General features: G+C 33.7%; 1 protein-coding gene across 2 annotated transcripts in view; it reads right to left on the bottom strand.

Moving 5' to 3' along the window:
• The window catches only part of LOC101888357 (scavenger receptor class B member 1), a 76,879-nt gene that overhangs the window by 42,350 nt on the left and 11,545 nt on the right, over positions 1-22,984 (bottom strand). The window contains exon 1 of one of the 2 annotated variants that reach the window (XM_005182509.4): positions 7,287-8,148. The exons of the other annotated variant lie outside the window; for it this stretch is intronic. Coding sequence (XP_005182566.2) covers positions 7,287-7,506 — 220 coding nt within the window. The 5' untranslated portion in view covers positions 7,507-8,148. Of the gene's footprint in view, positions 1-7,286; positions 8,149-22,984 lie in introns of those variants that run through there. 2 annotated transcript variants of the gene reach the window in all.

Here is a 22,984-nt window from a genome sequence, read left to right on the forward strand (position 1 = left end):
AACCGAATGTTCTGAATTCAAACTCAGCGTTGGCAAACGAGAAAAAATAATGGGAAATCTGGTTGATCTCTAACTGCAAAAAACAACATTTTTTTTGCAGTGAAGGAATATCTTTGGGACACTTTTGTTGAGAGAGGACCAGCTAAAAACGCCTAAATTTTTCAAAGTTTCAAACTAAATGTACTTATTGCTATTTCTTCAAGTTCTTCATTTATTTTCTTCAAGTCGATTTCTTGAATATATTTTTCAACTATTTTCAACAAAGCAAATCGAATAAAGGCCATTTCAGGTCTCCACACTTTTCTTCTCAAACAAAGTCCAATTGAAATTTTATAGCCCTTTATATAAAAAAACTAATTTTTATAGCCCATCAAAAAGTTTTTCGATTGAATGTGATATTTTAATGTTATTGTATTCAAAGGTCTGATTATATTGTGAAAGTCCAATTTTCCATCTAGTAAACAGACTTTACATTAATGTAATTTTTTGAACATCTATTATAAATTTATTTTGGCCAAAATGCATATTTTGTTCGCTGATTTCAAATAAATGTCAATATTTTGTCCTTAATTCTTTCTCAGATTTGGCATTTTCAATTCTATAATTAGCACATTTACCTAGGTTTGCCACATTTACTGCCTCAAAAATACCACTTGAGGTTACATCCCATAAATGCTACTTTCGAAACTCCATTAAGACAACAAAAAAAAAAAACAAAAAATTATGAAAACGGCGATACTATCAAAATGCTCTGTACATGTTTTTAATTCCCAGCAAATGTGCAATTAATTTTCTGTGCATTAACATTTTTACAGCTTTGCCCATGTAAACGTCGTATTACCAAATCCATGTTTCATTTTTTTGAGTAATCATAGATTTTTGTGTGTTCTGTAAAATTATGACTTTTCAGTTTTTTTTTGTCTTTCAAATGTCTTGCAGCAGCTGAAAGGTGCTGCTTTGATTGAGTAGTGACAAAGAGGAGATTTCAAAAACCTTTTTTAGGTTTTGGTGAACAAATGAAGCCAGAACTAACACCAGCAGCTAACGCCATGAAAAGAAAAAAACAGTTAACACATTAGGCCCCCCAAAATTACTGTCAGCCAAGTTCCAAGTGGTGTGTTGTGTCTTTGTTGTGGTCAGCGAAAAATTTGCAATCATGCTGTGGGTTTTTTCTCGAAAAATCAAACAAGCAAATGACCGTTCCGACGCTTGCGGTTCGGCTCGGTTTGGTTCCATAGTGAATCGATTTGTTTCTCGAAAAAACCAATGTAGAAACTTTATGTGTCCGCATTGGTCCGACTGCTCTGTCTCTCGAATGCAGAAGAAAGAATGCTGAAAGATAAAGTAGATGAAACCCAATGCGACGGAGAAACACACGAGAATGCTGCCAATTACACAAAAATTAAAGATTATTAAAAAAATCGTCGTTAAAATTGTTTTGAAACTTTGGAGATTCTAGAAAAATCGCGAATTCATTTAAGTTATCGCTTTTTTTTTTGTTTTGAATCGCAGTTGTCTTGGAGGGGCAAAAACGTGTTTAGAGTGGTACCGACCAACCATGAACGCATGCAGAGTTAGCTGGCTGGCTGGTGGCAGCAGATTACACATGTTTATAGATCTCTTGGACTAATGAAAGAAACTAGTTTTTTTTTCTTTCAATATTTTCAAAACAAAGACCAATCAATTTCTGGCACTTGATTTTTCAATCATGTGTTATGCATTCTTTGGTTTGGGTTTTTGTTTTTTGGTGTGAGGGGTCTTAGCCATGGGTTCTGTTATGGCATAGATAGAGCAGGGATGGAAAACTGCGTAGAAAACTATAGATTCTAGAATCTTTACGGCAACGGATGATTTTTTTTTTTTTGTTGTTCAAATATATTTGCTATTGTTTCTCTTTGAGTAGGTCTACAAAAGAGAGGGATTGTGGCAAAACAAAAAACGTCATTTGAGAAAATCTCTCACCACATCAAATAAAGAGAGCACTTTTTACCAGGAAATGCCTGCCTGTAAGAAATGCCTGTCATTTCAATTTTAAATAAAATTCTAGCACTTATTTATCCTGATTTATTTTAATGTGCCACTTTAATCTTGTATTACTTCATTTATTTTTTATTAATTGCCATTTTTGGCCATAAGTTATTTTATTGTTGCACTTATTCCTCTATTCTCTTAATTTATTAAATAAGGTCTTTGGACTTTGAAATAATAAATAAATCGAATTAAATGTGTCATTTATACATTTAATTCGATTTATTTATTATTTCAAAGTCCAAAGGCCTTATTTAATAAATTAAGAGTCTAGAGGAATAAATGCACCAATGAAATAAATTATGGTCAAAAATCGCAATTAAAAAAAAAATAAATAGAGTAATAAAAGATTAAAGTGGCACATTAAAATAAATCAGGATAAATAAGTACTAGGATTTTATTTAGGATTGAAATGACAGGCATTTTTTACAGAGTCCGATTTTTAAACATTTTTACTTATTCCTAATTAGGAAGTGAACTCAAGTTTTGCACACATATGTATTTTGCCAGTAGGCAGGTTGAGTTCGTAAAAAATAGAAAATGTAAAAATTATGGCATTGAACTTTGTTGCAGTTTTTTTCTCACCCTGTATATAATGATACATCCCGATATTCGATATTTTAATGATTTTATAAAAATTATTAACCGGAATTGTTTTAAATTTCATAGTTGAACTTCATAATGGGTACTACAACGTATGAATATCTGTGCATGTCCACATCTTCCTATAGTCCCTATATAACGGTACCTGTCAATATTCGGTATTTTTATAATTTTAAGGACAATTTTAGACCGGAAACTTTTCAAATTTTGACCGGAAATTTTTTTTGAGCTCGTAATGTGTACTACAACCTATAACAAAAAATCGCGTATGCAGGTCCTCGACTTCGAGGCCTCCCTATGTTCGGTATTTTGATACTTTTAGCGATATTTTTACCGGAATTGAATCAAATTTCATATTTAATGTTCGAAATAGGTACTACAGCCTATGACAAAAAATTACGTAGGCAGGTTCACGTCTTCGTATAGTCCGCATGTAAAGATTTTCATTTGACAGGTGTTTTTCTGAGGATTTTTTTTTTTTTTTTTTTTGAAAATGTTCAAGTTTCTTCAAAATGGTCTTCGGTCCATTCTTCGTACAGGCGCCACGTCTTCATATAGCCCCCATGTAAAGGTTTTCATTTGAGAGGTATTTTTTCTAAGGATTTTTTTTTTTTTTTTTGAAATTTTTAAATTTCTTCAAAATGGTGGAGGGTATTAAACGTTCGGTTTGGCCTTTTTTACGTGTTAATATATTTAAGAATATTTTATTTTTTTCTGCAATACCTTTTCCCGTTACATTTTTTGCTTTGCCAATCACAAGTTGCCATCTCTGCTTGAAAACTGAAAAGCGTTTACAGTTTTTGTTTACAAACAAACTTGAATGTTTCAACCATGAACTTGACTTTGCACAGCACATGAAATCAAAACAGAGTTAAGAATAAACATTGAAGTAACGTAAAACAAAAAATAAATAAAAAATGATGTGGGAAAAATAAAAAAGAGTCATGACACAATGAAATATGTATTGAAATTGGGTTAAGAAAATTTTGAAGTTATGGATTGTAAAAAAACAATAAATTCTTATAAATGTCTTATCCCAAAAAATATTTTTAATTTTTGTTTTTTTTTTTCTAATATTTTTAATTTTTGTTTTTTTCTACTTCTGATTTGTTGCAGTAAAATTTATTTATTTTTTTTTTTTTTTGTGAATAATGTCGAAAATTATTTTAAATGTACACATTTGATCATATGGGCATAGCTTGTACTTATTCGAAGCATTGAGTGAACTTATTTGAAAATTGTGTCTATTCTCACAATATAAATAAAATGTATATCTACCAAACTGCCCAAATCGCAGTAAAGTGGTTTTTAATAATTGACGCATAAAACATAATATTTGAGAATTTTTTCTGCATGACAAGAACATAAATTTGTTCCTATCCAATGTTCGCTTATCATATATTGCGATGAATTAATGCTCAACCTCAACTATTTATTACAAAAACGCTCTAATCTCAATTAATCACCTCACACGATCATCAAAGCAATGGGACCATCCCAACGACCGGTTATTGTAATATCTCAAAATTATTTCCCATAAAAACTCTAAAAGAAGAATTTGACTATTCTTATCAAAAAATCAGGTTTAGCTAAAAAACCGCATATTACGAGAATTTCTTGGGTGTTTTGGCACGTGGTTGGGTCGTATGTTTATTTTAAGTTATGCTTATTTGAAATACATAAATTTGCGTTTTTTTTTATAGCCAACAACACATTCAGTTTGTTTGAAGAAATTATGCGTGTTTTTTTAATTTATTTGAAGGGTCAATAGAATTTAAAGACGAATCTGATATGTTTTAATGGGAGATTGTTTGAAATTTTTATTCTTTTGTATAAACATACCTCTCTGTGGTTATCTGAAAGCATATTCTGTGGGGAATACCACCTATTTTACATTGACTTTTTGCGTTTTTTGTTTATTGTGGGAAAATATAAAATTTCTTATATAGTTTCAATGTAGACCTCAGTTTTATAAGGATATTACGACAAAGACATATAAGTATAAAGATGGGACAAGACAGAATAAAAATACCCTGCAAGAATACCTCTGTTGTAATATGCACATTTTTGGAAAGGTCTATGGAATAGAATCTTGAAACCACAATTTTGGATTTTTCCAACTTTTATTTGTCATTCGTTTCTGTAGTTGTGGTTTTTATATTAACATGCCTCTTTCATAAGCTGTTACTTTATATATTGTAGACCCAAACCATTTGGTCGAAATGCATTTTGTCTAGTCTAAGAACTAATGGGCATCAACGCAGCCCCGCAAAAAAAAAAAAAAAACTCATTACCAAATAATGGGTTTATCAAATAAATGTTACAACCATGGTTGGGTGATGTGTGTCACCAAGCTCTTGGTATTATCTACTTTTTTGCAGAGATTCAAGCCAACGTCTTTAGATTTTGTATTTCGGACGTGGTCACTCTGGGCCATTATTGCTCATTACTTAGCAAGATATGGGTAACTTATACAAACACATACCTCCAAATTGAGAAAGAAAATCAGATTACTTTTACCTTACCAAATAATGAGTTATGAGGACACCAAGTGTCCGACTACAAAGCCGCATCACGGCCTTCACAAAAATCAGAAGTAATACTCGGAGCGATTACCGACAATCAAACAAGCCATTAAAATACCAATTTATTTGGCGAAACATTAGCTAAGTTTATGGAATGTCAACCCAGCGAACATTTTATACCGAATTCGGTTCGCATCTCTATAGCGATCGAATTTCGAGAGTAAATTTAGAAAAATCGGAAAATTTCTTAAAAAAAATAATAAAATATTTATGAATCCAGGAAAAAATTAAATTCAGAGCACTCGACGCTCAAACAAGCCATGAAAATAAAATTTTTTTTAGAAACTTTGGTATGTGGTGTGTCAACCCAGCATTTTATTCCGAATGCGGTCGGCATCTCTGCTGAAATTTTCAATTCTAATTCCGAATTCCTTCCGATTTTGGGAAAAAACGTTGTATGGAAGTAGTCACTTAAATCGGAAAGTTTTTCCAAATCAATCCAGTTTTTAGAAAAAATTTATAGAAATCGAAAAATTTCTAAAAAAAATAATTAGAAATCTAGGAAAAAATCTAAAATCAGAGAACTCGACGCTCAAACAAGCCATGAAAATCTCAATATCTTTTCGTAAAATTGGCTGAGTATATGATATGTCAGCCAGTTTATATTTTACTACGAATTCGGTAATATTTTCGAAAATTTTCTAAATCCATCCAATTTCTAGAAGAAATGTAGATTAATCGAAAAATGTCAAAAAAAAAAATAATTAGAAATCCAGGAAAAATCTTAAATCAGAGCAAATCAAACTTTAGCTGGAAACTAGCGATCAAAACCTCCGTCGGAAAACAAAAAAAATTATAATTTTTTGAAATTGAGCACGAGTCAAACGCTAGTGTTCTTCATATAGAACAAATGCTTTCTTCAGCTCAATTATTAACTCTGGGCGATAGGTTGGAAACTACTCACTTTCAATAACATTCCCATGTTAAAAAGTGGGCGAGTAGGCGTTTTGAAAGTAGGTACTAAAGACAACATGAAAATAAAGTCAATATTTTATATTGAGATTTTTTGCCAGTTTACAGTTTATTCGTTTGAAAACTATTTGTTAAAATTTTAAAAGATTTAAAACCGGACAGTAACTTTGGATAGAATGCTGTTCTAAAACGTTGGCTCATATTGAAAGTTTTTAGATAATTGATATTTTAGCCCATGAGATTTCGAAATTTTAAGCTAATTTTTTTTAGAGAGTATTTCAAAACCTTTAAAATACTCAAATTCGTCAGAAGAGAGGCTCTTCAAGAGATGCGGCTTTTTATTGAAAATTTGTTTGCAAAACCATAAAAATTGTATGTGTTTATTTCTCTTTCGAGACGACCTTAATGATCTGAAATTTGCAGTGAACTGGAAAGCCACTATCATACACTCACCGCTATGCGACGCGTTTCACCGTTGGTTAAGCGGCTCATCAGGCATATTTGGTGTGGATGATGGCTTACAAGGGTCGTTCTCAAAAAAGTAGTATTTATATCGAACTTATTACGATCAAGTATATGCGAATTAAACACCAGAAACCCTCCAAGTTCGACTCACGTTCTATTAGCAAATCTTTTTCACATCAAAGTATTTTTTCATATTTTAAATAATTTCAACCTCGACTCTAACTTAATCCGAAAATATTCAATTTTGAAATTACAATGTTTTCTTTTATCAAATTTTTTTATCAAATTTTTAGTGTTTTTACAACAAAGTCGCAATAACGAATACTAAGACCCCCTGGGTCCACATTTTTCTACTTTTCTATAGCAAAAATCTATTTTATATTTAGGAATTTTTCGTATTGAAATTTACAAATTTCATAACTAAAACAATGAACTAAAAACAAAATAGAATGAAACTATTTAAACACAACAAGTCCAATTCACACTTAGAAGATAGTTGCGGTTTTGTTTGGTTTTCCTAAAATGTCACGTTATATTGTTTTGAAAAAATTGAAAAAATATATGTTTGTATAACGAGGTCGATCATGCTTTGCAATGGAACTTTTTTTGTTCTACTTTTGCATGTTTTTCGCCCCAGCGGAATTCCCAGTGGCACTAATTAATATTTTATTATTTTCGTGTTCTTTCACTTACATTTTGGTGATCGGGCACTTTTTGTACTGCTTCGCTCATTGAAAAATGAATTTAAAATGCCGGAAGCATTGACGGAGCGCCTAGCTCTAAGACTTTTGCGTTTTTCGCCTGTAGCCAGAACATTGTCAACATGGTGATGCTGATTGTTCGACACTGCATCCACATCTTCAGCATTGACGGCACTGTAGCGCCGAGCCAAATATTTTGCAAACTCTTTCATTTTTTTAACATAAAAATACGCACTTCTTTACACAATGTCCAGAAGGAATTCTTTCTACTTCTTATGATTTTAACAAAAAATTCAATTATTTACTTATTTTTGTTAATTTTTTTTTCTTTTGCTAAAAAACGCGTCTCGGAAACGTTTTCAATTCTTGAAGAAATTCTTTATTGCTACTTTTCTTTTTTCTTCTTCTTCTTCTTCTTCTTAAACTATTTATTTATTTATTTGCTTTGAGAGATATTGTGTTAACGCTTTTAGCTGGATTTTAGAACGCTTGATTTCTTTTTCTTATTTTTTATTTATTTGCTTTTCTTATAATAACAATTCAATTCAATTTTATTTATATTTATATTTCAATTTTTTCTGATATTTGAATTCAACCGTTATTTCGTCTGTTCGCTAGCGTTGCTCGCTAATGAATGAACCCCTAGAAGTAACCCCAACTGACCAAGTAAGATTTTTATTCATCTTTATCTTAAACTTGAAGTCAGACTTCATGAGACGCCAACTGCGGCAGCGAAGCATTTCTCACACACAAACACGCACACACTCACACTCAGACTCAGTTTAGTTCAACAGCAACAACGTAACGACAAGTGGTGGACCCCATTCACACAAAACCAACGAACGACCGACCACAAGCAGAGAACACATTCACCAACACACGCAAAGTTAGATAATTTTTATACCCTCAGCCATATGGCTACAGAGGGTATATATCATTTGATACGGTCAAAACGTGCCTAGTCGAAATAACGGTTTTAGACCCTAGGTCTCTTTGGACCAAATCCGTTTCAGAACATTTGGAGTCGATCTACCGATGTCCGTCCGTCCGTCCGTCCGTCCGTCTGTCTGTCTGTCTGGCTGGCTGGTGCGCACGATAACTCTTGAAGGGAGTATCCGATTTGGTCCAAACTTGATACATCGTAATATTTTTGTCAAACTTAGATCGAGTTCGGAGATGGGCAATATCGGTCCACTCCTTCTGGTACCTCTCCCACAAAAGGTCGAAATTTTCAAAAAATTTATTTTTTGCACAGAAAGAGAAGCGATAAACCGATTTTGCCCCAACTTTGCAAATCTTAATATTTGCCTCAGTGTTAGGTCAAGTGTGAAAATGGACAATATCGGTCCACTCCATCAAGTACCTCCCCCACAAATGGTCAAAATTTTGAATAATTACAACTCTCATAATATGTGATGTAAGAGTCCGATTGTCTTCAAATTTCACACATCCCAATAATTTTATTAGCGTAATATCTGGTGTGAAGATGGAATACATCGGTCCACTCCTTCTGTTACCTCCCCCACAAAAGGTCGAAATTTTCCAAAAAAAAAAAAGTATATATATTTTCTGCACAGAAAGAGAAAGGATGATCCGATTTTGCCCCATCTTTGCAAATCCTAATATTTGTAACAGCGCAAGGTCAGGTGCAAAAATGGACAATATCGGATCACTCCATCAAGTACCTCCCCCACAAAAGGCCGAATTTTGGAAAAAATTTATTTTCTGCACAGAAAAGCGCAAGGTCAGGTGCGAAAATGGACTATATCGGTCCACTCCATCAAGTACCTCCACCACAAAGGGTCAAAATTTTGAATAATTATAACTCATATAAAATGTGATGTAAGGAACCAAACGTCTTAAAATTCCACACACCCCAATATTTCTATAAACCTAAGATCTGGTGTTAACATGGAATATATCGGTCCACTCCTTCTGGTACCTCCCCCACAAAGTGTCAACATTTTGAATACCCATGTGGCTCATAAAACGCCAAATTAACATCCGATTCCATTTAGACTTGGCACATCTGAATATTTCTATCAACACAAGATCTGTTATAAAGATGGTATAGATCGAACCATTTCTTCTGGTACCCCCACATACATAGGGTTCAAGATTTAAAAAAAAACGCTCAGATAAAGCGAAATAAGCATCTCTGCAAATTTCAAACATACAAAATTTTTGCTAACACAAGATTTGTATATATCTTCGAAGCCCTTCTGGCACCATAGTGTCACAATTTTCAATAATTTTATCTGTTTTTATGATTTGGCATAAAATACGAAATGGACAATATTGACCCATTTTTTCGGAACCTACTGCATAGAGGGTCAAACGTTTGAATAATCGTAATACTAGCCAAAATATATTTAAATAATCTAACGTAGGCTGAGGGTATATATCTGTCGGCAATACCGACTGATACTTTTTAACTTGTTATTTTTTCAGAATCACAAGTGATTCTTGAAGCGGCAACATCTTCCCACTTGACGCACATGTCTATAGAAGAAGAACGCACTCTGCGGCAGAAAGTCTAGACAAGTGCAACGAAAATACCGGATATCGAATATGAGTCATTCCATTGGCCAATGGAAGATTTGTGACTTGATTTGCACTGCGTCGATATAAACCCCGTTTAAAGTAATTTGTTATGGAATATTTATAAAAAATATATATTTGTAATTAATTGAAGTTACAAAAACAAGGTATTCCCTGGAAAATGACGTAGGAGATATAAATCAAATAAATTTGCACTCGTTTTGTGGGAATATAAATCAAATTGCAATGATTTAATTTAATTACTTGTTTTTTGAAAACAAAATATAGAATTTTATGGTGTTTTGAAAATTTTACGATTTTTTAAATACATTGCATCCAAATAAAAGATTTATAAAGGGTATCTTATAAAGTACATTACGAACCAACATCCCAACCATATCACAAATTTGCTCATTTTCGCTCGGGAGCGAAACTTTCTCGCAGGAAGGATTGCTTGAAGAGTGGGAGTTTTAACGGAGTCTACTTTTAACTCTTCTGTTTCGTGTGGCAGCGCTCTCGAGTCATTCGTATTTTAAAGACAAGTAAAATAGTATCAGTCGGGTTTGCCGACAGATGTATGCCCCTAGCCTTGAGTTATCATTATTCCAACTGTTAACCCTTTATGACATGGTTAAAATAAATTTTTAGATATACTAAATTGTAAGAATCACCGACTTTAAAATTGTGACTCTTTGTGGGTTAGGTACGAGAAGGGGTTCCCTGATATACATCATCTTCACAACAGACCCTGCGTTACAAAAAATATTTGTATGTTTGAAATTTGAAGAGAGTTGGATGCTTATTTCTCTTTATTGGAGCGTATTGTTTTTCAAAATCTTCAACCCTATATGGGGGAGGTACCAGAAGAAATGGCTCGATATTTAAAGTAGATCTTGTGTTGATGGAAATATTGAGATGTACCAAGTCTGAATGGAATCGAGCCATATATTCCAGAAGGAGCGGACCGATATATTCCATCTTAACAACAGATCTTGTGTTAGTAGAAATCATGGGATATGTGAAATATAAAGAGAACTGGATGTTCATTTCGGATTTTATGATCGTGTTTGTTATTCAAAACTTTGACCCTTTGTGGGGGAGGTACCAGAAGGAATGGTACGATCTCTGGCATCTTTATAACACATCTTGTGTGGATGGAAATATTGAGATGCACCAAGTCTGAATGGCATCAGATGTTAATTTCCCGTTTTATAAGCTTCATGGATATTCAAAATTTTTACCCTTTGTGGGGGAGGTACCAGAAGGGGTGAACCCATATATTTCATCTTCAATCCAGACCTTAGGTAAATAAAAATATTGTGATGTGTGACATTATAAGACAATCAGACTCTTATGACTTATTTTATTAGAGTTGTAATTCTTCAAAATTTTGACACTTTGACTTCCCCCACCGGTATTTTCCATTTTCGCACCTGACCTAGCATTGATCTAAATATTAGGGTTTGCTTAGTTGGAGCAAAATCGGATTATCGTTTGTACTTCTGTGCAGTAAATTATTTGCTTTAAAAATGTTAACATTTTGTGGGGGACGTACCATAAGGAGTGGACCGATATTGCCATCTCCGAACTCGATCTAAGTTTGACAATAGTAGTACGATGTACTAAGTTTGGATCAAATCGGATACTCCCTTCGAGAGTTATCGTGTGCACCAGCCACATATACGGGCGGACGGACACCGCTTGATCGACTCCAAAAGTCCTGAAACGGATTTGGTCCAAAGAGACCTGAAAGTGAAAATGAGTGGAAAACTTTTTAAACCCTACACCACATAGTGGTAAGGGTATTATGTCTTTGTGCATTTGTTTGTAACATGGAGAAGGAAGCGAGATGGACCCATAGTTACTTTTGAGGATCTTCATAGAATCAATTTCTGAGTCGATTTATGCATGTCCGTCCATGTATTCTTGTGAACAAAATGCAGGTCGCATTTATTATCCTATTGAGATAAAATTTTGCAAACAATATTTGTTTGGCCCAGGGACGTACTTTTTGGTGATAATCGGATCAGGTTTAGATATAGCTCCCATATATCTTCAATGGGAGCTTCACTCACATGCGTAATATGCACTTCAGAAGAATGATATTTGGTACCAGATATCTCATAGAGCTCGGAAATACCTCTGCCAAAATTTTGTCCAGATCGGTTCAGATTCGGATATAGGTCCCATCCGGGCCTTCAACCAATTTCGGGTTAATTTTGCACCAAATGGCTAATATGAGTCCAAATGACCTGTATTTCGATACATCCCACCGAATGTAGTCTATAAGTAAATACATCAATTTTTTGGAAATTGGTTCAGATATAGCAATATCACCCATATATATGTCCCACACATGCGTAATATGCACTTCAGAAGAATGATATTTGGCATCAGATTCTGCTCGAAAATTCCTCTGTTCAATTTTATCGAGATCGGTTTAAATTAGGATATAGCACCCATACATAGCTTTATCCGATATAAGGTTTATTGTACACCAAGTGGCTAATATCAGCCCCAATGGACTGAATATTGGCAACTACGACTGAAATCATCCTATAAACCAGTACTTCAAATTTAATGTAAATCGGTTCAGATATAGCCATAGCTCCCATCCATATGTTTTATCCGATTTGGAGTTTAAAGTCCCTCACAAGCGTAATATGCATTCCACAACAATGATCTTTGGTACCAGATATCAGATACAGTTCTGACGATGCAATTCCTAAAACCTAATTGCGAGCTTGTAATGACACCAAATATTTCCTCTTTGAAGACTCCGATTTTTGTCCTACCTATTAATTGTGTTTTAACTTTTTTCAGAGAACAATTACCGAATGGAATCATATAGTAAACATATGTTCCGCAAAACTATTGCATCAACTGTAGCATTTTTTAAGTGGCATTATTTAAAGCAATTCGTAAATTATAAATCAATTAAAAAATTATCGCCGGCTGATAAATCAATTTGTTATTAATTTTTTCTAATTGTTATTTTATTACTAATGATAATTTGTTAAAAAATCCGAGTTAGATAGTAAATCGATTTACTGAAAATTCCAGCAATGATATAATATTGAAGGCAATGACTGACATTTTTTCTAGAATGAAATGGGGTATTGAAATAAAATGGAAAATGTAAGAAGCTAAGATTTTTTTAAGAAAAAAAAAGGATTTCATAATACCTTATCGGAGAATAGACGAATTGATTATTAGGACAGAACACATATTAAATCCTTATCTCGCTATAACCCGGTTGCATCAGTAAATATTTAATAACTTCCCCATGTAATTAGGCGAAGACCAAACTTTCCATATTCAAATGTCCGATATAACAATCATGTCCATAAACACAATGGCCATAAACATTTAGCAAATTATTGAAATAAAGCTTTAGCCATATTTTTTTTTAATTAATACTGTTCTACTAATTGAACAAAATTGTTACTTTCTTTAATGGTCGATCTAATTTCGCTTCGAGTTTGATGGATTATCCAGAAAATTGCAATTGTCGGCCGAACATTTCAAAGTTCAATAAATCATTTCAGACAATTGACGGCAGCAACAAAGACCACAGGACAGGAACAACACCAACCGTTGACGAAAAAAATCACGTTTGCAAAATAAATCATTTTACACTATTTCAGAGGATGTATTAAAATTGTTTAATAACTTAATTTTATTAATTAATAATAGATTTGAAAATTTCCAAGGCAATTGACTGGGTTCTCTCGGTGAAATTTACAAATTATTTGATATAAAGACAAATTTTGGGCGTAGAAATGATTGGGGGCTTGATTATCGAAATACTTTTTAGAAACTTAGTGATATGGCCTACGCATAATTCTTCCACAAAATTGTTTTAAAGAGCCCACAACCATAATTCTCATGCCTTTTAATTTTGTCATTGTCAGGATCTTTCTTATGTTGGTCCTCAAAATATCGTCATAATCATACATTTTCAAGAATATATATTTTTTTAATTTTAATGAATTAAAGCAAAAATATCGGAAATAGCATAAAATTTTAGAATAAATTTAAATTTGTTCGAAATGGTCAACTTTGGCACGAATTATGGCCTTCAAACTGCCAATGAAACCGTCACACGCTGCCTGAATGTTGCTCTGCAGTATTTGGCCCATTCTCGACGAAGCGCTCACTTGCGGTGATCGACACTTTGATATTTTTTAGTGCCAACCCTGCTTCCCAAAATACTCCAGACACAATAGTCCAACGGATTGGTATCCGGAGATTTTGGTGGCCATTGTGCGCTTGAAATGAAGCGAGGAACCTCATTTTGTAACCATTCTTGTTCACTGCGAAGGTGCTGAGTCCTGTTGGAATGTCGCAGCTCTGCGGCCAAAATGTTTGCGTGCCCAAGGCTTTAATACACCCTCCAGAATATTTTCGCGATAATATTCGACATTTATTCTGATGCCACGGTCGAATAATACGAGTGGAGAGCGACCATCGGCCCACAAAATCACCATGGCCGGCACTTGAGTTCCGGTGGCCAACCGAAAGTGCACATTTTCAGCTGACATCTTTGGCATGTAAACACCATCATTTTGTTTGTTTACAAACTCCTGGACAACAAATGTTTTCTCATCGGAAAAAAACCAAATTCGGCAGTTCACCATTTTCGGCCAAGCGAACGAACTCTTTAGATCTTTTGAGTCCATTTTCTTTCAGTTGCGGTGTAAGTTCTTGCACTTTTTGGAATTTCAATGGCTTTACCCCGAACTCATTTTTCAATATTTGCCGAATGGAATATTGCGATATGTTCAGCCCACGAGCCATTTTTCAGACATTGCGACGCGGTTTTTCGATCAGGTCGCTTCTTTACTTTTCGAACCATTTCTGTTGACGTTACTGTTTTCTTCCGTCCACTTCCTTGACGTCGATCTACGCTACCAGTATCACGGTAACGAGCGATTGTACCAGATACAAAAGATTTATGCAAATTTAAGTGCTGCAGTGCTCTAACGATAGCCACTTGTAGTTTTCCAGTCAAGTATAAAGAAATCGCGCTTGAATTCCATCACGAATAACCTTTTTCTGAAAATTCTCACCAAAATGCTTTTGTACCCTTGTAAACAATATAAAGAGCTGTCACTGGAATAATTTTAACAGTTTTGGGACGAGTGGCTTAGAAATGACAGTCTGAAGTTGGTTACAGTATTTTCATCTTACCCTGTAGATTATGTCAATTTTAGTTCTTAAAAAAACATTCAAAAATATTCCGGATTATGATCCTGTAGATCGTTTAAAAAATATTATAAAATTTGTGCACCTTTGATCCTACAGGAATATTCAATTGTGTGGATCTTGAAAAGCTGATCTTTAAATTGTGGACGTGTTTACAGGGTAACTTTATAATGATTTTTTTTCAATCTAATATTATCCTTGGATGGTATGAGTCCTTGAAAAAATATTTTTTAATAATATCCGACTATGGCTCTCATAATGATTTAAAGGATTCCGAAAATTCAGTGCATTTGTTCAAAAAAAGGGATTGTGCCTCTAATAGTTATGATTTTTTGCAAAGTGTCTCCGAAATCCTATTTATCAGAGTCAGAATCCGGTTTTAATTTTCCATATTCCTGGAATTTTCATAAACCTTTTTCCCTCCTTACCCATTTTTAATGAATTTTTAACCACTGCAAATTTTAAAAAGGTAAATTTGAATTAACATAAGATTGCAATTTTCAAAATCAAACACCTGCTCTGATTTTTGGGATCAAAAAACAAAACCATTTCCCCAAGTAGAATGAAAAAAAATGTTGAAACTACGTCAATGGAATAAACATTTCTTTAAATATCATATTTATTTACGTTATTTTTTTTACAAAGGAAATGATTTTTATTTCCCAATGGAAAAATACCAATACATTTTTATTAATTTATATGCACTCATCACAAATAATAATGATGCCACCGAATTTATCTGAAAAACAAATAAATTCCGGTTTTCTTATAAAACAAAAACATATTAGAATAATGCAGATATGAACCTGCATTTTTTGTGTTTGCTCTCGTTGAATATGTTTTTTTTTTATATAAAAAGAAGATATATGTCACTCTCAATACAATTTTTGATTGGCCATTTTGAGATTTGCGTCATTTGCGTTTTTTTCTTTTTTGGTTTTTCGAAAAAGTTAGCAATTTAAAATTAAAATAATGTCTGTTTTGATTACATTCGAGAAATTTGACCCCCCAAAAAATTTGATTTGAGTTTATTTATTTTTATCTGTTTTTATTTTAAATTAAAAATCGCAAATGTAACCTTAATTATATTTTATATTCTCTTAAATATAATTGTAATGTGTGCCTTTATTTCTTGACTCATTCCGTTTCCTGCTGAATTGAAACTTTAGCGTAGAATTGTGTATTTAAATTTTAAACATGAAAATTTGTCTGAAAAAATTCCGGTCACACTTTTAGAATATCCTAATGATTTATATGAGCCACTTACGTAACACATCATTTTAAAGCAGGATTTAAATTATTGGCGGTTTTTGTAGAAGGCTTTATAATAATGCACTGGTACAGGGCGTATAAATCAAAAAGACTTTTGTTTTCCCAATATTTCATAATTTATTAAGGCCAGAAAAATGTTCCTAAAGTTGTTTTATTTTATTTTACTTCTTTTGGCCATTGAAAAGAAAAGATCATTTTTGTATTCCTATTTTTCATTTCTCCTATATTTGGATTTTCTTTGTCCCAAAATTACAAAGTGATGGCATCCAAGTGTGAAGGAAGAAAAATAAAGATCATTTATCTTTTATTTTTTTGTCGACTGGGTATTCATTGATTTTTTTATTTATAAAAAGAAGTACACACATAATAACAAATTCAAATTAATAACAAAGGCTTTTCAATGGATTTTACATATACAGGGTGAGAGGAAAAAACTGCAACCAACTTTAGACTGCTGTCATTTCTAAGCCGCTCGTCCGAAAGGAGTTAAAACTATTCTAGTGACAGCTCATTATATTGTTTACAAGCGCACAAAAGTATTTTTATCAGAATTTTCCAGAAAAAAAAAGTTATTCGTGATGAAATTCAAGCGTGATAGTGTGATTTCTTTATATTTGGCTGGAAAACCAGAAGTGGCTATCGGTAGAGCATTCCAGCATTTAAATGTGAATAAATCGTTTGTGTCTTGTACCATCGCTCGTTACCCGACGTCAAGGAAGTGGGCGGAAGAACACAGCAACATCAGCAGAAATGGTTCGAAAAGCAAAGAAGCGACTTGATCGAAACCCGCATCGCAGTGGCCGAAAAATGGCTCGTGAGCTAAACATATCGCCATATTCCATTTGGCAAATATTGAAAAATGAGCTCCAAAAAGTGCAAGAACTTACACCGCAACAGAAAGAAAATAGACTCAAAAGAGTTAAAGATTGCTTCGATTTATTACAGCCGAATTTGGTTTTCTTCGTTGTCGAGCAGTTTGTAAACAAACAAACTGATCGTGTTTACTTGCCAAAGAGGTCAGCTGAAAATTTGCACCTTCTGTTGGCCCCCAGAACTCAAGCGCCGGCCATGGTGATTGTGTGAGCTGCCATAACAGCCGATGGTCTCTCCCCGCTCCTATTAATCGACCGTGTCATCATAATAAATGCCGAATATTATCGCGAAAATAATCTGAAGTGTATATTGAAGCCTTGGGCACGCAAACAGTGTGGCCGTAGACCTTGGACATACCAACACGACTCAGCACGCGCCACTCAAGAATGGTTACAAAATGAGGTTCCTAGCTTCATTTCCAACGCACAATGGCCACCAAAATCTCCGGATACCTATCCGTTGGACTATTGTGTCTGTAGTATTTTTGAAAGCAAGGTTGGCACTAAAAAATACCAAAGTGTCGATCACCTCAAGCAAGCGCTTCGCCGGGAATGGGCCAAAATGCCGCGGGCAGCGTGTGACAAAGGTGACCAATTCGAACATTCCGACATTTTTTGCTTTCATTCAATAAAATTAAAAAAAAAAATGTAAAAATTATGGCGTTTGACTTTGTTGCAGTTTTTTATCTCAACCTGTATGTAAGCTTTTAACGGCATTGGATATGCTATGCTATAATTTCAAAAAATATAAAAAAACATGGGATAGGACCTATGCTGAGGTTTCCTTTACGAAACTTAGCTAGTTTAACTTCGGCAAAAAAAAAAACTTTTTTTAAACTCCCCATAAATCGGTAACTTCAGATTTTCAGCATTTTGAAGCTTTTGATCAGATTTTTCAAGCGAATTAGCTGTAACTTCACATTTCTGGTACTCAGTTGTTAGATTAACTTCTCTCAAAAAATATTCAAAACTATTATGGGTAAGAAATCATACAATGTTTTTTGTCTGCAGGCAGATGAAATTCGAAGATGAGCTCTATCGGTGTCCCCCGATATTGTATATCCCCCATACAACGGCGCCTCGCGAAATTTGGTATTTTGATGATTTTAGCCACATTTGTCAATAGAATTGTCCGAAAATCCACTCAACGAGCTTTTTCTAAGTACTTTACCCTCTGGAAGAGAATTATTGATATAGGTTCACGATGTCGTGAAGCCCCCATACTACGGTGCCCCCGAAATACAATATTTTGACGATTTTAGGTACATTTTTAAACGGAGTTGTTTCAAATTTCGTACCTAGAATTCGTAATGGATACTATAGCCTATGACATAAAATTGCGTACGCAAGCCCACGCCTTCGTATAGCCTCCATATAACGGTACATCCCAATATTCGGTATTTTGATGATTTTTGCGAAACAATTCACCGAAGTTGTTTCAAATTTTATATTTAGAGTTTGTAATAGGAACTACAGTCTATGACAGAAAATTTTCTATACAGGTTCAGGCATTCATATAAGTCCAGATTTTTCAGTACCTCCCTATAATCGTTATTTTGATGATTTTAGCTACATTATTCACCGGATTTTTTTAAGTTTCGTATTTGAATGTTGTCATGGTTTATGACAAAATTGGCCTATGCAGGCTCTGGTCTTTGTATAGACCCCAATATAACGGCTATATTCGGTATTCTTAAGATTTTAACATCTTAGCGGATGTTAATTTATTTAATTATTTATTTTTGGAAAATTGTCAAATTTTTTCCACATGGAGGAGGGAATTCAAAGTTCGGCCCGGCCGAACTTACTGCTTTTTTACTTGTTAAACCAAAAATATAGCACTGTATAAAATATAATATGTATTAAATTATAACATTTGCATAGCATAGTAATAATATTAAATATTATCAAAGAGTTAACCCGATATCGGCAAATAATTTTGAACACCTGCAATTCAATTATACCCTTAAATACGCAATTAACATTTACTATAGTTCCTCCTCTTAACAATGACATCTAGAGGTGAGGTTTGTTTTATTTAAAACAAACTTCGGCAATATAGAAAATAATTCGATCCCATTCGCTGACATAGCATTTCCAGGTATTGATGAAAGTTATCTCAATAATATATTCACGATAAGATTACTGGCAAAGAATTTACACCTATGATTTAGTAACAAAACGTTGGTTGCCATTAAAAATAAAGCGTAGTGGACTATTTGGGTTCATTATTTTCCCATTCAATGTCCCTCACACCCTCCCTTCAAAAAATGTAGGTTTTTAAACGGTTTTTGCAAATTTAAGTTGCTTATACGTTTATGATCTACTAGTTATGATCTACTAGTGTACGAAGGCCTTGAGATAAACCGCATTGCTTTATTTTATAGCAATGCAGATATTGAAATACACAAAAATTTCCATCCAACATGTTTTCCCCTATTATTTTACATTTTTAGAAATATTGAACGGTTTCACAAACATTCTTCAAGCTCTGAACCTCATTCAGGTTAAAAATGCTATTTTCAAATTTATTTAAAACTTAAATAAATGTCGTAAAACTATTGTGCCTCTTTTCATTTTCTGTATCAATCAAGAAATATTATTCACTTTGCCAACAGTAAAAAACAGACCCGCTACAATAGCTGAATTAAAATCTACTTTTATAAAATATAAATATACAGGGTGAGATAAAAAAACTGCAACAAAGTAAAACGCCATAATTTTTACATTTTTTTTTTTAATTTTTTTTTTTTTTTTGATGAAATCAAAAAATCTCGGCAATAGCATCAAATTTTAGAATAAGTTTATATTTGTTCGAATTGGTCACCTTTGGCACGAATTATGGTCTTCAAACGGCCAATGAAACCGCCACATGCTACCCTAAAGTTTCTCTGCGATATTTTGGCCCATTCCCGGCGAAGCGCTTGCTTGAGGTGATCGACACTTTGGTATTTTTAGTGCGAATCTTGCTTTCCAAAATATTCCAGACACAATAGTCCAACGGATTGGTATCCAGAAATTTTGGTGGCCATTTTGCGCTGGAAATGAAGCGAGGAACCTCATTTTGTAACAATTCTTGGGCGGCGCTTGCTGAGTCCTGTTAGAATGTCCAAGTTCTGCGGCCTAAATGTTTGCAAGCCCAAGGCTTTAATACACCCTCCACAATATTTTCGCGATAATATTCGGCATTTATTCTAATGCCAGGGTCGATTAATACCAGCGGAGAGCGGCCATCGTCTGTTATGGCGACCCACACCAGCACCATGGCCGTCGCTTAAGTTCTGGTGGCCAACCGACCTCTGACCTCTTTGGCAAGTAAACACGATCATTTTGTTTGTTTACAAACTGCTGGACAACGAATGTTTTCTCATCGAAGAAAACCAAATTCGGCAGTTCACCACTTTCAGCCAAGCGAAGCAACTCTTTACCCCTTTTGAGTCTATTTTCTTTCTGTTGCGGTGTAAGTTCTTGCACTTTTTGGAATACCATTGGCTTTACCCCGAGCTTGTTTTTCAATATTTGCAGAATGGAATATTGCGATATGTTCAGCTCACGAGCCCTTTTTCCGCCACTGCGACGCGGGTTTCGATCAAGTCGCTTTTTATTACTTTTCGAACCATTTCTGCAGATGTTGCTGTTTTCTTCCGTCCACTTCCTTGACGTCGGGCTATGCTACCACACATTATTCACATTTAAATGCTGGAGTGCTCTAACGATAGCCACTTGTGGCTTTCCAGACAAATTTAAAGAAATCCCACTATCACGCTTGAATTTCTTCACGGATAACTTTTTTCTGGAAAATTCTCACCAAAATGCCTTTGTTCGCTTGTAAACAATATAATGAGCTATCACTGGAGTAATTTTAACAGCTGTCGGACCAGTGGCTTAGAAATGACTGAAGTCTGAAGTTGGTTACAGTTTTTTCATCTCATCCTGTAAATGGAACTATAGTTTAATATTTAAAACAAATTACTTTATTAATTTGAACTTGTTAATTTTAATTTGTATTGGTATAAGGGAGTTGACCGCAATTTTAAATTGAGTTTTTATTTTAATTGCTAATTTTTTTAATATTTAAATAAAACAAATTATTTCACACTTCAGGGGTTGTAACAAATGTCTAAACAAATAATATATTTGTATATATGGCTATATAATACGAGATTCAAATAACCTAACAATAACTTCAAGGGTATTCTTAAAATAGACACGCAAATGGGTTTCCTAAAATGTATGTGCATGTGTGTGTGTTTCTGTAAATAACAATTTGCGTATAAATTTGGGAATACACAATATTCCATAAATTATACGATAATACGTATTTCATAAGATCAAGAATACATTTCGTGTGTTCTGTTGTATAAAAATACATCTCCTACTTACACCCCGAAAAAAAATGCCGAAAACCCCATTAATTGTCTCTCCATCCAATAAATAATAATTAACCTGTTTTAAAAATTTGTTTACTTCAATTTTTTTGCCATGCCGGCATTATTCAGCAAAAATGTTCGTTACTGAAATTGTTTGCCTCACAAGCAACAAACAAAACTCACAATTTTCGAATTAATCGGTCGATGACAAAACACCATTTATCTTATTCTTTAATTCTCACGAGTATTTGGATAAAAACAAGTCGCAAGTCGTACTCGTGCTGGCTTGGCACACACACGCACACTCACACAAAAAACCGAAACGTTTTATTCACATTTCTGAAAGTAAATGTCCTTCATCACGTGTAGAAGAAATTTCTAGAAATCAGCTGTGCTGTGCTGCTGCGGGCAATTTTCGAGGTTTCACAAAAAACAACGCTTAGTTTGACCAAAATCCACTCAGCATTGGCTAATTTGTGTTAGAAAACACCTAGAACGAACACTGCCGATGGCTAGAGGTAAATAACCAGTTTTCCTGCAGTTAATTTATTCGACGCATTAGTCAGTCCATTCATAGCTTTGTCTTGTATTTCTGGGGGTCTGTGCATTGCAAACATTGGCTTTGGACCAAAGCTCAAATCAAATATAAATAGTCATTGCCTACACAGTAGTCTCTTGATATCTTGAATAACTCAGTAATTCGCCACAATAACGAAAAAACCCATTTGAAATTATTTTAAAATCAGTTTAACAAAAATACAAATTTTCGACGTCAATGGGTAATCGATCTTACAATTTTGGGAAACAACAATATTTTATGTATATTTTTAATTCTATCTTGTGGGAAATATTCAACATTCTATTCATTATTACTTTTTTTTATTATTTTTTATTATTCAATTAAAAAATTTGTGAAACATTTAAAAATAAATCTAAATGAACTGTTGAATGATATCAAAGTCTATTTAATACAATGAGAGAGTAAGATAGCTTTATTCTCTGTTGCAAGAGAACTGGGAGAAATCAATAGACCAAATCCTTGAAGAAACTCGCAAGCAATCAGCTGACTTGTCACAACAAATCAATTTGTCCGCAAAACTGTTGTTTTTTAATTAAAGAAGAAAATTAACCAAAAGTAGGAATTTCCGATTTTGCAAAAACACAATTCGACTTGCAAACTCCAAAGATAACCAGTAAGGAAATATGATGGAAATATGATACGCTAAAATCGGATAAAGATATATGTGGTAGCTTTATCCAAGTCTGAACCGATATTGACAAAAATTTAAAGCACTTATTTCTAAGCTGTATCTAATATCCGGTACAAAAGATCATTATTGTGGAGTGCATGTTAGGCATGTGAAGGTCTTAAAACCTCAAATCGAATCAAACATATATATGGGAGTTATAGCTATATCTGAACCGAT

Source organism: Musca domestica, unplaced genomic scaffold (genome assembly GCF_030504385.1).
Source record: "Musca domestica strain aabys unplaced genomic scaffold, Musca_domestica.polishedcontigs.V.1.1 32, whole genome shotgun sequence".
NCBI classification, from domain to species: Eukaryota; Metazoa; Arthropoda; class Insecta; order Diptera; family Muscidae; genus Musca; species Musca domestica.